We start from the raw sequence: 16,811 nt of genomic DNA, 5'->3' as shown, positions 1-16,811 counted from the left end.
TTCCCGGAGCTGCGCCGAGCCATGGCCCCTGCCTTAGCCCTGCTGCACCAGTGACTGGGCTTTTAATGGCCCAGTCAGCAGTGCTGATGGGAGCCACCAGGGTCCCTTTTCGACTGGGGAGTGCTGATTGAAAACACAACACCTGGCAACCCTACTTTTAAAGATGCAAAAACTGAGATTAAAACGCATGTTGTCATATCAGCACTGCTAGTGCCTGCAGAGCTTTTGTTTGTCTCTGGGGGGAGGTTCTGGGGCTTGCAGTGTGCAGGAGGGCAGCCGCGGTGACCTGAATCTCAGCTCTGGGCTGATGGACTCTCTTTTGTACAGCACCCTCCACAGGGGGCTCCCAGGCCAGAGTGGGGGCCCTAGGCCCTGCTGTAACACAACCGCCAGGAAAACGTGCTGAGTGTGTCAAGGCAGGGGACAGCTGCATTGCGTGGCTATGGGGTGATTGATCCCTCGTGTGTACCCTTCTCGTCCCAGGGTCTGAGACCAGCGAAAGTGCAAAGCTCTGGCCTCCCGGGAGGGCCCACAGCCAGTGCATGGGGGGTGGGGGGGAGTTTCTTTGCAGGGATGTCAGCTGCCCCTGGCGCTGGAGAAACGGCCCCCGCTGGGGCAAGCTGCGAGCCGTCGGGGCCCGCGGGGTGCAGGCCGGTGCAGACCCAGGCAGCGCCCGGGGCGGGGGCGGGGGCGGGGCTGCCCTGCACACGCGGGCTCCTCGCGCTGTCCGACCCCACGTGCACCCAGCCACAGCGAGACCCGGCGCAGCCCTCGCGCATGCGCCGCTACCGAGCTGGGGCAGGGCGTGGGAGCGCGCTCAGGGGGCGGGGCGAGATCGTGCGCGCTGAGGTCACACGCCGGCGAGGCGGAAGTGGCTGCAGGTGAGAGCGGGGTCCCCTCAAAGCGGCAGGCGCCGGGTGCGCGCGCTCGGCGGTGCTCGCGAGGGGAACGAGGAGCCACCATGGCCGGGTGGGGCGGGGCCCCTTGTCACACGTCATAGTTGTTCCCCTCCCCCACCCCAAGACCTGCCCCGGGTTCTCTGCCACTGACTTGCTGTGTGACCCTGGGCCCCTCCTTTCCCTGCTCCGTGACTCAGTTTCCCCATCTGCACCATGGGGCCTGGCAACGCCGACCATCCCTCTCCCCTTTGCAAACCGCCACCCGCTCCCCAGCAGATGGCTGCTGTGTAATTGTGCGGGGGTGGCACTGATACCTTAACAAGGGGCCCTGAGCTGTCCTCTGCCCCGAGACGGAGACCGGCGGGGAAGGCGAACAGAGCCCGAGAAGCACCCACAGCAGCTGTGTGGAGTTTCCTCCCAGAGGGAGAAGGGATGAATAACATTGGGGTAGTAAGAACTTTTATACAGCATGAGCCAGAGACGTTACCTGCGGGAAACTGATCATCACATCAGTGGGTTAATAACAGGTCTTGTGTTTCAGCCTGCTGTGTCCAAGGCACTTTACATGAATCGGAGAAACACTTCCCCTACCACTGAAATGCATCCACTTCTGGGGTGCAACATGGCAGCTGTTTAACAGTGCACAGTAATGCTGCACAGTAGTATAGGATGGAATGTAAGGAGGAATCCTGTATCGAGACAAACCTACAGGAGGGATTTAAGGAGGCAGATTATAATTACCTGACCTGGAGTTTGGCCAGGACGCAAGTTAATGGGTAATTATTAGTTAACTTGGAGAAGATGGGGATTAATATGAGAACTGAGAGGTGGATAAGGAACTGGTTAAAGGAGAGACTACAGCGGGTCGTACTGAAAGGGGAACACCCAAGCTGGAGAGAAGTTACTAGTAGAGTTCCTCAGGGATCAGTCTTGGGACCAACCTTATTTAACCTTTTCATTCATGACCTTGGCACAAAATGTGGGAGTGTGCTAATAAAATTTGCATATGACACAAATTAAGAGGTATTGCCAATATGGAGGAGGACTGGAATATCATACAAGAAGATCTGGACAACCTTGAAAACTGGAGTAATAGAAATGGGATGAAATTTAATAGTGCAAAGTGCAAGGTCATGCGCTTAGGGACTAACCAGAATTTTTGCTATGAGCTGGGGACGTATCAGTTAGAAGCAACAAAGGAGGAGAAAGACCTGGGTGTATTGGTTGATCACAGGATGACTATGAGCCACCAATGTGATGCGGCTGTGAAAAAGGCTAATGCAGTCCTATGTTGCATCAGGCGAGGTATTTCCAGTAGAGAAAGGGAAGTGTTAGTACCATCATACAAGTCACTGATGAGACCTCATCTGGAATACTGTGTACAATTCTGGTCTCCCATGTTTAAGAACCATGAATTCAAACCGGAACAGGTGCAGAGAAGGGCTGCTAGGATGATCCGAGGAATGGAAACCTACCTTATGAGGGGCGATTCAAAGACCTTGGCTTGTTTAGCCTAACCGAACAAAGGCTGAGGGGAGCTATGATTGCTGTCTATAAATACATCAGAGGGATAAATACCAGGGAGGGAGAGTTGTTATTTAAATTAAGTGCTAATATGGACACAAGAACAAATGGCTATAAACTGGCCATCAACAAGTTTAGGCTTGAAATTAAATGAAGGTTTCTAACCATCAGAGGAGTGAAGTTCTGGAATAACCTTCTAAGGGGAGCAGTGGGGGCAAAAAAACCTAACTGGCTTCAAGACTGAGCTTGATAAGTTTATGGAGGGGATGGTAGGATGAGACTGCCTTTGATGGCATGTAGCCGATCTGCAACTGCTAGTAGTAAATATCTCCAACAGCTGGAGGTGGGACACTAGATGGGGAGGGCTCGGAGTTATAAAGAGAATTTCCCATGTTTTTGGCTGGTGGGTCTTGCCCATGTGCTCAGGGTCTAACTGATCATCATATTTGGGGTCGGGAAGGAATTTCCCCCCAGTTCAGATCGGCAGAAACCCTGGGGGTTTATGCCTTCCTCAGCAGCATGGGGCACAGGTCGCTTGTAGGTTTAAACTAATGTAAATGGTGGATTTTCTGTAATTTGAAATCTTTAAATCATGATTTGAGGACTCCAGTAACTCAGTCAGAGGTTCTGGGTCTATTACAGGAGTAGGTGGGTGAGTTTCTGTGGCCTGTGATGTGCAGGAGGTCAGACTAGATGGTCACGATGGTCCCTTCTGGCATTAAAGTCTATGAGAACAGTCCAATGCTTACTAATGAGAATTGCAGAGTGTTCTTTAGTAACCCCAAAGGGAATGCATCTGATGAAATGAGCTGTAGCTCAATAAAGCTTATGCTCAAATAAATTGGTTAGTCTCTAAGGTGCCACAAGTACTCCTTTTCTTTTTGCGAATACAGACTAACACAGCTGTTACTCTGAAACCCAAAGGGTCAGTAGCTCAATGAAAAACCACACAGGGCCTCCCCTAGTACCTTTGTAGGGCACTGGCTAAGTACTGACACGTAATCTCAGCTACTGAGCTATCATTAAAATGTACTAACTATTTTTAGGAAATGAAGGAAAGATTACCCGTTGGTGGTGGTGGGGGGCGCTAATGTGTGGTGTGAGCGGGAGGCCAGCATTCAGTCTGTGCACGAAGAAGAATACACCCCACACATCAGCAGGTCTAGGCCTGACTGTTTTCCATTGACTCTGTTGAATGTCTAGAAAATCAGTCCAGCAGCTGGCAGAGGAATAATTTATGCAGCTAACACATCTGTTCCCAGCTTGTTAGTTTCTTTGCTTTGATCAGTTGCCTTTTCCCCTAAAAAGGGGATCAAAGCCTTCAGACATCTCCCTCCTTTTGAGAGGTGCATGTGAGGTTGGATATACAGCCTGTGCTAGTCCCGCGAGCGCTTGCAAAACCCTAGGCAGGGCCCCCAACTAACAATCGCATCTATTCATTGTTATGGCCTTCAGCAATACCACCTTGTGTTGTGGAATTCCCTCTCCACGTCAGGCCAAGGCAGTGTCGGGATGGGAGAGCTTCCAGGAACACTCAGGAGCAGTAGGCGGCGGTGCTAGGGATTCACTGGTGGCATTAGTCTCTCGGAATCGGTATGGCATCAGGGCTTTGGCATAGCATTCTGCTCCTGGACTAGCAGTGTCACAGCGCTGTCCTGAGCACTTGCCACCTGGAAGGGTCCCCTGGCACTTTCCAGGAGTTACGCCCATTGTCCTGGCCAGATTCCAGCTAGGCTAAAAGTAACTACGTTCTGCTCATCTGAACTCCCGCAGCTTTCACATGGGCATGGCATTTGTCTTCATTTCTTGTCAGAAGCTGCTCTCCTGAGCTGAGTGCTGCTAAAGAGTCAGGGGCTAGCTAGAGAACTCATCTCTTCCCAGCGGTCAGTCTAGCACCCGACACCCAATGCTAAATGCCCCAAAAGAAATAGCATCTGTAAAACTGGGTGATTCCAGGGTTTCCCAGACCGTGAGTCCTGTTTATGACAGAGCCCGTGTTTTTATGTATCCATATTTAAATGAACACAAACAAAAGAATGACCTAGACCGCCTTGCCATCAGTCATAGATCTATAACAAAAGCCAGGTATCATCTCTGCTTTGGAAGCCTGGGGTCTGGAGTAATAATAATTATCCCAAGCTCTTACATAGCATGTGTTATCAGTAGAGGTCAATGCATGTCACAAAGGAGATCAGGATCATTATCCCAATTTTATGGAAGGGGAAACTGAGGCACAGAAGGGCAAAGGACTCACCCAATGTTGTCTGGTGGGAGAGATGGGAATACAATCCAGTTCTCCTGAGTGCCAGTCCAGTGGTCTGTCCACCAGGCTACTCTAACTCCCTTAGAGTATCTGGTAGCTGCTGGTTCTCTCTTAAATTAACCCCATTATTATTATTAATTGTCGATATTCCAGTAGCCTCTAAAGGTCCCTATTGAGATCAGGGTCCCTTTTTGCCGCACAGACACATAGTGAGAGACAGTCCCTGCCTCCAAAGAGCTTACAGCCTAGACAAAGGGTGGGAGGGGAAACTGAGGCACATAGAAGGAAATAATTTGCCCGCAGTCATAAATCAGAGTAAACCTATTGTATTTTTGATTTTTAGTAAATTTATTATCCACAGATTTAATTCCCTTCCCTTCTCTCTCTTTACACAGATTTTTTGACAATGGTCCAGTAGCAGACACTGACTCTCGCAGCCACCTGTCCAGAGATGGCAGTTTCCACTGGATCTGTGATTGTTCCAGACTGGCACAAGTCCCCAGAGGGCAAAGAGTACCTGGCCACCATCCTGCGGAAAAACAAGCGGAAATTCTTCGGTGAGTCCTCTCTGCACCCATCACCGCTGCAGGCCCTAGAGGCAGCTGGTGAGAAGAGACGACTCTATGGGATAAGATTAAGCCACAGTAAAGGAGGAAAGTGGTGGGAATCAGGCTGCTAAGTGCCTTTGCCCCCCATTGAGGCTTTTATTGGCCACCTATTTTTGGTACCACTGGGGAAATAAACTGTGAATTCAACAACGGATCATTTATAGATGTTATTGAATGGGCCTGGGGAGCAAGAGTTCTAGGCTCTGACCTTCAGTTTCCTCCTCGGTTAACTAAGGATGTCATAAATATAAAGGGAAGGGTAACCACCTTTCTGTATACAGTGCTATAAAATCCCTCCTGGCCAGAGGCAAAACTTTTTCACCTGTAAAGGGTTAAGAAGCTTAGGTAACCTCACTGGCACCTGACCCAAAATGACAAATGAGGGGATAAGATACTTTCAAATCTAGAGGGGGGGAGTGGGGAACAAAGGGTTCTGTCTGTCTGTCTGTCTGTGTGATGCTTTTGCCGGGAACAGATCAGAAATGCAAGCCTTCCAACTCCTGTTAAGTTAGTAAGTAATCTAGCTAGAAAATGCATTAGATTTTCTTTTGTTTAATGGCTGGTAAAATAAGTTGTGCTGGAGGGAATGTATATTCCTGTTTTTGTGTCTTTTTGTAACTTAAGGTTTTGCCTAGAGGGATTCTCTATGTTTTGAATCTGATTACCCTGTAAGGTATGTACCATCCTGATTTTACAGAGGTGATTCTTTTACCTTTTCTTTAATTAAAATTCTTTTTTTCAGAACCTGATTGCTTTTTCACTGTTCTTAAGATCCAAGGGTTTGGGTCTGTGTTTACCTGTACCAATTGGTGAGGATTCTTATCAAGCCTTCCCCAGGAAAGGGGGTGTAGGGCTTGGGGGGATATTTTGGGGGAAGACGTCTCCAAGTGGGCTCTTTCCCTGTTCTTTGTTTAACACGCTTGGTGGTGGCAGCATACTGTTCAAGGACAAGGCAAAGTTTGTACCTTGGGGAAGTTTTGAATCTAAGCTGGTAAGAATAAGCTTAGGGAGTTTTTCATGCAGGTCCCCACATCTGTATCCTAGAGTTCAGCGTGGGGAAGGAACCTTGACAGGGGATAATAAGGGTTAATTCAGTACTGTTTGCAGTGTGCTTTGAGATCTTTAAATGGAAGGGCAAAGCGTTACTTGCCGCATGCCCATTCAGACCCATGGCATCTGTGTCATAAGACGTCATGGGATAAGAGGGAAGGTCCTCTCATGGATCAGTAACTGGTTAGAAGATAGGAAACAAAGGGTAGGAAAAAATGGTCAGTTTTCAGAATGGAGAGAGGTAAATAGTGGGGTCCCCCAGGGGTCTGTACTGGGACCACTGATGTTCAACATATCCACAAATGATCTGGGAAAAGGGGTAAACAGTGAGGCAGCAACATTTGCAGATGATACAAATTACTTAAGATAGTTACAGACAGCGAAGAGTTACAAAGGGATCTCACAAAACTGGGTGACTGGGCAACAAAATGGCAGATTAAATTCAATGTTGATAAATGCAACGTAATGCACATTGGAAAACATCATCCCAACTGTACATACAGAATGCTGGGGTCTAAATTAGCTGTTCCCACTCAAGAAAGAGATCTTGGAGTCATCGTGGATAGTTCTCTGAAAACGTCCACTCAATGTGCAGCGGCAGTTAGAAAAGCAAACAGAATATTGTGAATCATTAAGAAAGGGATTGCTCAGGGATGGGCAAACTACGGCCCATGGGCTGGATCCAGCCCGTCAGGGCTTTGGATCCGGCCCGCGGGATTGCCACCCCTGTGGCGCTGCAGGCCCTGCGTCACTCCCGGAAGCAGCTGGCACCACGTCACTGTAGCCCCTGGGGGAGAGGGAGGCAGAGGACTCCGCACGCTGCCCTTGCCTTCAGGCACCACCCCCCACATTGGCTGGGAACAGGGAACTGCGACCAGTGGGAGCTTTGGGGGAGGTACCTGCAGGCGAGGGCAGCGCACGGAGCCCTCTGCCCCCCTGCCTCTCCCAGGGGCTGCAAGGACATGGAGCCAGCCACTTCTGGGAGTGGCGCGGAGCAAGACCAGGGCAGGTAGGCAGCCTGCCTGAGCCCCGCTGCGCGCTGCTGCCCCCCCCGGAGCCACTCCAGGTAAGTGGTGCCGGGCTAGAGCCCGCACCCTGAACCCCTCCTGGACCCTGCACCCCAACCCTCTGCCCTGAGCCCCCTGCCGCACCCCACACTCCTCCTGCACCTCAACCCCCTGCCCTGAGCCCCCTCCTGCACTCCTCCCTGCACCCCTCCCTTGAGCCCCCCCCACACTCCGCACCCCCTCCTGCACCCCAACCCCCTGCCCTGAGCCCCCTCATACACCTCACAACCCCTCCTCCACCCCAAGCCCTTGCACTTTGCCCCTTCCTGCACACCACACCCGCACCCCTGCCCCAGCCCTACATTCATGGCCCTGCATGCAATTTCCCCTCCCAGATGTGGCCCTCGGGCCAAAAAGTTTACCCATCCCTGGGATAGGTAATAAAACAGTAAATATCATAATGCACTATATAAATCCATGGTACACCCACACCTTGAATGCTGCATGCATAACTGGTCACCCCATCTCAGAAAAATATATTAGAATTGGAAAAGGTACAGAGAAAGGCAACAAAAATGATTAGGGGTATGGAACAGCTTCCATATGAGGAGAGATGAATAAGACTGGGACTTTTCAGCTTGGAAGAGCGACGACTCAGGAAGGATATGATAAGAGTTTTATAAAATCTTGACTGGTGTGGAGAAACTGAATTATGAAATGTTATTTCCTCCTTCACATAACACAAGAACCAAAGATCACTCATTGAAGTTAGTAGGTAGCACATTTAAAAGAAACTAAAGAAAGTACTTCTTCACATAATGCACAGTCAACCTTTGGAAATCGTTGCCTGGGGATGTTGTGAAGGCCAAAACTATAACAGGGTTCAAAAAAGAACTAGATAAGTTCATGGAGGACAGGTCCATCGGTGGCTAGTAGCCAGGATGGGCTGGGCTGGTGTCCCTAGCCTCTGTTTGCCAGAAGCTGGGAATGGGCAACAGGAGGTGGATCATTTGATGATTATCTGTTCTGTTCATTCCCTCTGGGGCATCTGGCACTGGCCACTGTTGGAAGACAGGGTGCTGGGCTAGATGGACCTTGGGTCTGACCGAGTCTGGCCATTCTTATGTTGTGTTCTTATGTGTGAGGACGTCATTATCCTTATCCCCACTTAACAGATAGCGAAAGTGAGGCCCAGGGAGAGGAAGTGACGTGTTGAAGCCCAGTCAGTAGGTCAATAGCAGAGCCAGGGATAGAGCCCACTGTTCGGTCTCACAGTTTCCAGCTCCTGCTACTAGACCTTGTTGCCTCCATGCATGTTGTGTTCCCCCGAAGCTTTACGTAGTTAGATACGAGACGGGACATGGTATATCCAGGGGCTGGAAGCTAAAGCCAGACAATCGCAAACTAGAAATACAGTGCAGTTTTGTAACAGGGAGGAGGGTCACTAACCATTGACAGAACGTACATAGGGATGTGGTGCAGTCTCCATCCTTGGTAGGCCTGTAAATTCAACCTGGATGTCTTTCGGAAAGATACGCTCCAGCTCAAGCAGAAGTTCTGGGCTTGATGCAGGGCTCACTGGTTGCAATTCTCTGGCCTGCATCATACAGGAGCTCAGACGAGATGATCATAATGGGGCCTTCTGGACTTTACTTCTGTGGATCTATAAAGGATAGAAAATGGGTCATTCTGGGATAAATTAAAACCCGGCCAACTTGGGGTGCGTGGAGAGATTGATCCTTTAACTGGGGGCTGGGAGAGCTGTGATCTCAAAACAAAACTGCTTCTTGTGGAAGTTGGGTGGGGAATGTAGGGTTGAGAGACATTGACAAGTGCTGTTGTTTCATTCCAGGGCTGATTGAAAGGCCAGTGCTCCCCCCGCAGATGGCCGCTGACACTGCCAGCTATAAGATTTTTGTCTCTGGGAAAAGCGGCGTGGGTAAAACCGCAATGGTGGCCAAGCTGGCTGGCCTGGAGGTGCCCAGTGCACATCATGAAACAACAGGTGATTGATTGGAGGGTGGCAAAGGGCCACTGACAGGGAGTGAGACTGTCCCTCAACCTTCCCAGCACGGGGGAGAAGCAAGACAGGATGGGGGATGGTTTCTCTGGGAGGCAGCGCTTTCCTGGGAACTGCTGGTGAGATCACTAGCAGCAGGACATCTTGCTCTAAGCCAAGAGACGACTTAGAGGCAGCCATAGAGGATAGGGAGCCAGAAGGGATTTCCTTACCCATCCTGGGTCAGCCCCATGCTGGTCTCTGCTATGGGCCATGTCCCTGCTGTCAGTGACCTGCCTATCTACTGCTTTCCAGCTCCTTGGTTTGGATTGCAGTGTATCGGAATTGGGTGGTGTCCCTTTAACTTGCTTGGGAGCCCTCCGTCTTCTTTTGCAGAAGCCACCAGAACCTTACAGAGCACTGATGTGTCTATGGAGCTAGGCCTTGTGTGTATCTAGCTCGTTAACATGGTTATTTGAAACCCAGCTGGGTTTGGGTCATTTCCTCCTGCTTCTGCTGTTGTGTCGAGAGCACAGGCACAACGGGGATGGGGGAGGAGGACAGGTCTCCCTCCATCTCAGCAGGCGGCTGGAACAGAACAGCGGCTTGGAGCTAAGGGAAGAAGACCTTAAAGCAAGGGAGCAGGAAGGAGTTCTTCCCAGTGCAAGCGACCGGCCCGTGGGATAGACCCACTGCAAGTGAGAAGTCGGGGCAGTCGCACTGCAGGAAGCCTGGAACTGGCTGCAGGTGGTAATAGGGCCAACTTCAGGGGTCAGCCGGATTCCAGATGCCCTTTGCCTCATTTCCTCTTCCTCCTACTCCCCAATACAGACACGATGCTTTCTGTTAAGCATCCAGCCCTGTGTGCAGAGGTTTCCCCCAGAGGCTCACAGCACACAAGTATTTTGTGGACAGGGCAACTTCTGTAGAATAACACAACAAGCCAAAGCCGTGGGATGGTATTTTGTGGCTAGAGGAGACCTGGGGCCTCAAGACTCTGGCTTCTGCTCAGGACTCTGCCACCATGTGACATTGGACAAATCGCCTTATTTGTCCTGGGCCTTCATTTCCCCTTCTGTGAAACAGAAATCCTAACCCTTTCCTGGCGGGAACGTGAGGGCCGTGATGAGGTGAGTAGAACAGCAGCTGGTTGCTGGGTGTGTACATGCAGCATTGTTATTCTTTGGGCATCTATGGGAGCAGTGTCGTTATTCGTTGCACTGTGTCATTCTCCTGGGTCAGCCATAGACTCTCTCCCTGAAAACTGTTTGTTCTTAAACATCTTTTAAAGGCTGGTGAGTTTGGCCAATGATGGGATGTTCCCTGTGTTACAAGTGGGGAAATTGAGGCACAGGACGAGGCTGAGACTTGCTCAAGGACATGCAGCAAACTAATGGCACGGAGAGGAATAGAACCCAGGTCTTGTGACTCCCAGATCAGAGAACTGTCCATGGCCTTCGCTGCTGCCTTAGCATGGCTGCCATGCCCACTATTTGAAGAGTGTAGCAGGTATCAATTGATAAAACCTCAAAATGTCCCTGTGAGGTTGGTATGTGTCAATCTGTTTCACAGATGGGGAGACAGGCCCAGAGATTATGAAGCCCAAGGTCACAAGGGATCATTGGCAGAGTCAGGATTAGATGCCACGTCTCTTGTACGCTGGCCACTGAATACGTGATTCCCTCCAAGCCCCGAGAAAGGGCTCTGGGTGCCCTTAGGGAACTTGGAAGCTAAACGGGGGCGATCTCATTTCAGGGATCCAGACGACGACGGTATATTGGCCGGCCAAGCTGAGGGACAGCGGCAGGGCGCTCATCTTCAGATTCCACTTCTGGGACTGCGGAGAAGCAGCTCTAAAGAAATTTGATCACATCCTACCTGTGAGTCAGCCCCGGGGTTGGGGAAGCTGTCATGACCTGCTGTCTCCCTGGAAGCTGAGACTGCTTCAAAGCACAGAACTTAGGTCCGGATTTCAGCCTCCCAAAGCTCGGGGGATGTTCAGAACTGGGCTGGAGGGTTAAGCCTGTCTCTATCAGCAGGTGTTAAACACCCTTCTGGGTCCTATAAACTGCACCCCATGTACATCGCAGCAAAACCACTGGGGAGGAATGGGTCTCTTAAAGGAATAAACAGCCCGTGTCAGGAGAGAGAGCATGGGCTGTCGGCACAGCCTGCATGGTAAGGGGTAAAGCTGAGGGTTCACAGCAGGACCAGATACCCCCTCCCCTCTCCTTTGTCTCACTGGAGGGGTGGGCCTGTATGGCACAAAGCCTGCCAGCTTGGCTCCAGAAGGAAATGCCTCTGAAACTCATTGGGCCTGATTCTCATTTACATTTTATGCCCCTCTGGCCTTGGTGCAAATGAGAGTCAGGCCTGCTCATGTCAGGCACACCTTGCTGGGCCAGTGCTAGCCAGGACTGATGCTGGTTGGCCTTTCACACTTGGGGGAGCTGAGGCACGGCAGGAGGAAATGATTTGTTTCAGATCACACAGGTGTCAGTGGCAGTCAGGAATGGAGCACAGATGCGTCTGCCAATCCAGGGTTAAGGCTGCTAACCAGTCCCTCCCTGCACTGGCTGGGACTAGCTGTGTGCACCCTGGCTGACATCCACAGTGTCGCTCCCTTCTAGGCCTGCAAGGAGAAGGCAGATGGCATCCTCTTCCTCTTTTCTTTCACCGACCGCTCATCCTTCGACGACCTCCCCAGCCAGATCTCCCGCGTCACGGAGGGATCCGAAAACTTCGTCAAAATAGTGATTGGCTCGAAGTATCCTTGACTCGCTGGCTCCACTCCACCCTGTCGATTGCTCCTAGCTCTAGTGACCGCTGGGATGCGCCTCACACTAGCAGTGGAAGCTTCTGGCCTGCTTGGGGTGGGGGTTAGTGAGACACAGGTAGGGCTGTTTGCTTCCTGTGATGCTGCAGAGGAAGCTGGGAATTTTTAGCACGTACACAGTAGTTACGCCTTCAAATCCCTGTGCAGGCAGGAACTGGTCTTAACAGGCACCTGTCAGGAGGGTCAGTATCATTAGCTCTGCTTCACAGATGGGAAAACTGAGGCTTGGAGCAGGGCAGGGACTGGCCCAAAGCTACACAGGGAGCCAGTGGCAGATCTGGGAGTAGAACCCAGGAGTTCCTGGTTCCCTCTGTATCAGAGATTGGTCGGAGGGCACTCACTGACGTATCTCCTTCATTCTTACTGCACTAGTCAGGCCAGGGCTCAGAAACAGGCAGTACGTACCCACACCGTGAGGGTACCTGCACCTCTCTGAAGCTGCTGTCTTGTTCTGCAGAATCTCCACTTCCATTAGAAGCAGGGTGGGGGGGGAAGTGACATCAGTAGGTTGTGATTAAAGCCTCGAAAACATGAGCGGGGCGTCACCGATGTAGGTCTGAATCTGCAGAGCGCCTGGGGAGTGGCTCTAAAGAGGTGTGAACTGTACATCTCATCAGTGCGAACTGGGGTCGATTCTGCTTCTTGGCAACCCCTTGGTTGCCGGTGAGAATTGTCCAGCAGTGCTGATACGTGGAAGGCAGGTTTGCGAGGCAGCAGCCAGGGAAGGAAGAACTGGGAGGCCTGCTCTGACTGCAGCGCCTGCCTGGGGGTGGGGCAGCTGTAGGGAGCAGGAGGCTGCAGCCCAGGTGCTGGCCATTTCTGTGGGAGCGGGGAGGCTGGGGCCTGCGGCGCTGCATGCCCATACCTCTCCCTGTGCTCTCCAGGGGTTGGGGCTCAACACGTCCCCTTCCCGGGAGCTGCCTGAGGTAAGCGTTACCCGGAGCCCACACCCCTGTCTAAGCCCTGAGCCCCCTTCCGCACTCCATACCCCTTGGCCGGAGCCCCCTGCTGCACCCCAGAACCCACACCCCCAGCTGGAGCACTTACCCCTCCGTACTCCATCCCCCTGCCCCAGCCCAAAGCCCCCTTCCACACTCTGAACCCCCCATTTCTGGCCCAAGCCCAGAGCCTGCACGCCCAGCCAGCGCCCTCACCCCTTCCTGCACTCCAACCCCCTGCCCCAGCCCAGTGAAAATGAGCAAGTGAGCAAGGGTGGGGGAGAGTAAGCGATGGAGGGAGGGGGGATGGAATGAGTGGGGGACGGGGCCTTGAAGAAGGGGCAGGGCCTCTGGGCAGGGGCAGGACAAGGATGTTCAGTTTTCTGCAATTAGAAAGTTGGCAACCCTATGCATAGCCCATGGGCGTAGTCAGACCTCCCAAGCGGGAGCCAAGCTCCAGGAGCCCAGCGGCGCTGGGGAACACGCACGATCCTGGGTGGAGCAACTGCCCCGTCTTCTGTGGGTGGCGTCTCATCAGAGCCACTCACATGGGCAAGACTCATTTTGTAGGCGGAGCTTGGAAGAGCACCTCCATCTTTTCCCCCCTCGATGGGACCCCGCAATCAGGCTGTTGGAGGATGACGGGGGTGGGTGTGACTGGGGTCCCGTGGGGCAGAGTCCCTGGTTCTGTCTCAGGTTTCCTCTAGCACCCATCACGCCAATCGCGGACCTGTAGAGCCACATGCCGCTCTCGTGCACTGCCTGGGTGTGGGTGGCACTCGGGGCAAGCAGGGAGCTGGGCAAATGGGCCCGTGCTGCCAGGAGCCCTTCCCCTTGTCCAAGCAGCCAGCGGGGAGGATGGCGAGAGAGGAAGGACTCGTGTGCCCCCTCCTCCCGTCAGGAAGGGGGCTATTGGGCCCGGTCTAGACTTGCTGGTGACCCCAGGCCGGAACGTGGCCCATCATGTTGGGTGGAGCCATGCAGTGGTTGTGGTGTGATGACCCGGTGGCGCACCGTGCGGGCGCCCTGTGCCATGATGAGTGCTGGCTCCTTGACGGCGCCCGCCCAGGTTCGACCAGTTCATGCACACCGACGTCACAGAGCGGGACCTGGCCGAGTTCCGGCGAGCCTGGCGCCTGCCCGTGCTGCGGATGAAGAGCGTGAACGGGCCCCGGCTGGCCGACGGGCAGACCCTGGACGGCCGCGCTGGGCTGGCACATGTGGCGCACGTGCTGAACGGGCTGGCGGAGCACCTCTGGTACCAGGACCAAGTGATGGCTGGGATCGTCCCAGCACCGCAGCCTGGCACAGAGGAGACGTCCCTGTGCTGAAAATCAGCTCCCCAAAAACTCAGGATGCAGCCGGCAGGTGGAGCCAGAGGCCTTTCAAAGGTTGGTTTGGTGGGACTCTGCTGCAGCCTCGTAAGGACCAGCTCTAGCCTCCAGATCTGGGAGCCCCCGGCCCCCACTGGCTCTGGCATCACAGAGGTGCCCTGCTCGGCACTGCCATCACGCAAACCTGTGGCCAACTTGATCTGGGGACCTTTGTTTCTGGGAGCCCTGCCCTGAGACAGGACGGGCCCGATTTCCAGAGGAGCTAAACGCCCCCAGCTGACACTGACATGGCTTGGGATCAGAGCACCGCAGCCCCAAGCCTCTCACGGCGAGTACCCAAAATCACTGACCACTCCCGGCTTTAGCTTTGATCTGAGCCAGTCCAGAAGAGCTCCAGCCTGCATGCTCCTTCCTCCATCCCTGTAGCTAACCAGAATGGCAGCAGCATCCCGGGCGACAGGCCACAGGAGCCACTGGAGGCTGGCACTAGAGGAAGCACTTTCTGCAGCGCTGTTTGGGGCTGGGGAGTTTTGCAGCTCTGGGGTAGGGCGTGCCCCAGCACTGGAGTGCCAAGGCAACAAGTTTCAGAGTAACAGCCGTGTTAGGCTGTATTCACAAAAAGAAAAGGAGGACTTGTGGCACCTTAGAGACTAACCAATTTATTTGAGCATGAGCTTTCGTGAGCTACAGCTCACTTCATCGGATGCGTACTGTGGAAAGTGTAGAAGATCTTTTTATACACACAAAGCATGAAAAAATACCTCCTCCCACCCCACTCTCCTGCTAGTAATAGCTTATCTAAAGTGACCACTCTCCTTACAATGTGTATGATAAGCAAGTTGGGCCATTTCCAGCACAAATCCAGGTTTTCTCACCCCCCCCCCCACACAAACCCACTCTCCTGCTGGTAATAGCTTATCTAAAGTGATCACTCTCCTTACAATGTGTATGATACTCGAGGTTGATTATCATACACATTGTAAGGAGAGTGGTCACTTTAGATAAGCTATTACCAGCAGGAGAGTGGGGTGGGAGGAGGTATTTTTTCATGCTTTGTGTGTATATAAAAAGATCTTCTACCCTTTCCACAGTATGCATCCGATGAAGTGGGCTGTAGCTCATGAAAGCTTATGCTCAAATAAATTGGTTAGTCTCTAAGGCAACAAGACGAGCTGGGTGGATCGTAGCCCACTGTGCATTTGGACGTGGCATTGCTAAACGTATCGTTTGGCTGCACACACACTTCTGAAGCTCCCATCACCTTAGTATCTGGGCTGTCTCAGGGCTCAGAGGAGCTCGTACGGTCACTTTCAAGGTTATTAAACATTGATAGCGCCTGTCATAGAATCATAGAATCTCAGGGTTGGAAGAGACCTCAGGAGGTCATCTCTTCCCACCCCTGCTCAAAGCAGGACCAACCCCAACTAAATCATCCCAGCCAGGGCTTTGTTAAGCCGGGCCTGTCTGTGGATTGAATTGAATTTTATCCTCGGGGGGGGGGTTAGCCTGCGCTGGCTCTGCCTGCGGCATGGAGGTGTCAGGTTGCAGTCCCGTGTGGGACTTGAGGTGAGACTCTGCCCCTGTTTGTGCTGATCACAGGAGAGCTGGCATCATCGGGTGCCGTGGCCAGGCGGGAAGTTGGGCTGGCAGCCCTGGAGGGGGCCAGCTGTAACACAAGACACTCTGCTTTAGGGGGCAAAATGGAGCCCTGCCCTCAGTGGACCTGTGAGTAACTGTCAGGCCCTGAAACCTGAGGCTCACAAAATTAGTGGCTGGGTTTGACAACATGGGCCCATGCGCTAGCCAGGAACCCAGCTCCCAGCAAAGCCAGTGCTCATTGTGTTGTCTTGCAGGAATCTCTCACCCTGTCCCCAGCTGCACCTCTCCGCCCTGCGACAAGGAGCGCAGGTTGGGTTCTATGGATCAACGATCGTATCCTAAAGGTGGCACTTCAGGAGTAGCCGCTCAAGATCGACTCTTTCCTTGTTGCACTGACCCCTCCGGCCTGCGACCCCCCGTCCCTGGGATGATGTAGTAATAGGATTTTATGTTTGTATTTTGTATAATTTTAAATAAAGGATCAAGAGTAATAACGTAGCATGTATTAAATGTATTATGTATGATTTCACCATATGCTGCCAGCCACCCTTTCTGAAAGCAGAAAGGAATGGCCTGCTGGGCCATTGGTAAAGATGCATCAGCCAGAATCTGTATCTGAGATGATTTCAAAGCAGTAACAGACCTTTTAGGGTCACCACTTTGTTGTAGGTTTAGTTTTAAAATAAGTATAAGAATGCAATGATTGTTTTCTCTTTCATTGCAGTTTGATGTTCCTGTTCAAATGCTCTGTGTA

General features: G+C 52.3%; 1 protein-coding gene across 4 annotated transcripts; it reads left to right on the top strand.

Annotated features, from left to right (window-relative positions):
- Positions 1-796: 796 nt before the first annotated feature.
- CPLANE2 (ciliogenesis and planar polarity effector complex subunit 2) lies at positions 797-16,555 on the top strand. Of its 4 annotated transcripts, none has more exons than XM_073317007.1 (7): positions 797-881; positions 5,082-5,243; positions 9,204-9,356; positions 11,106-11,230; positions 11,981-12,117; positions 14,194-14,515; positions 16,312-16,555. In XM_073317007.1, the coding sequence occupies exons 2-6, from the start codon at positions 5,138-5,140 to the stop codon at positions 14,453-14,455; spliced, it is 783 nt and encodes a 260-aa protein (XP_073173108.1). In that variant the 5' UTR covers positions 797-881; positions 5,082-5,137; the 3' UTR covers positions 14,456-14,515; positions 16,312-16,555. The 4 variants fall into 4 exon arrangements, with proteins under 4 accessions (XP_073173108.1, XP_073173109.1, XP_073173111.1 ...); XM_073317008.2 differs by lacking the exon at positions 797-881 and adding an exon at positions 960-1,675; XM_073317010.1 differs by lacking the exon at positions 797-881 and adding an exon at positions 5,919-5,967 and having other exon boundaries at positions 5,165-5,243.
- Positions 16,556-16,811: the final 256 nt, after the last annotated feature.

The sequence above is a fragment of the Lepidochelys kempii genome, chromosome 18, assembly GCF_965140285.1.
Source record: "Lepidochelys kempii isolate rLepKem1 chromosome 18, rLepKem1.hap1, whole genome shotgun sequence".
In the NCBI taxonomy this organism is placed as follows: Eukaryota; Metazoa; Chordata; order Testudines; family Cheloniidae; genus Lepidochelys; species Lepidochelys kempii.
The sequence above is the reverse complement of the archived record's forward strand: the minus strand, read 5'-3'. Positions and strand labels throughout refer to the sequence as shown.

What these genes read in the sequence shown, in the direction of transcription:
- CPLANE2 (XM_073317007.1), top strand. Translation starts at nt 5,138, where the DNA reads ATGGCAGTTTCCACTGGATCTGTGATTGTTCCAGACTGGCACAAGTCC. An exon ending in AAACAAGCGGAAATTCTTCG is followed by an intron (nt 5,244 to 9,203) that starts GTGAGTCCTCTC and finishes GTTTCATTCCAG; the next exon opens with GGCTGATTGAAAGGCCAGTG. An exon ending in TGCACATCATGAAACAACAG is followed by an intron (nt 9,357 to 11,105) that starts GTGATTGATTGG and finishes ATCTCATTTCAG; the next exon opens with GGATCCAGACGACGACGGTA.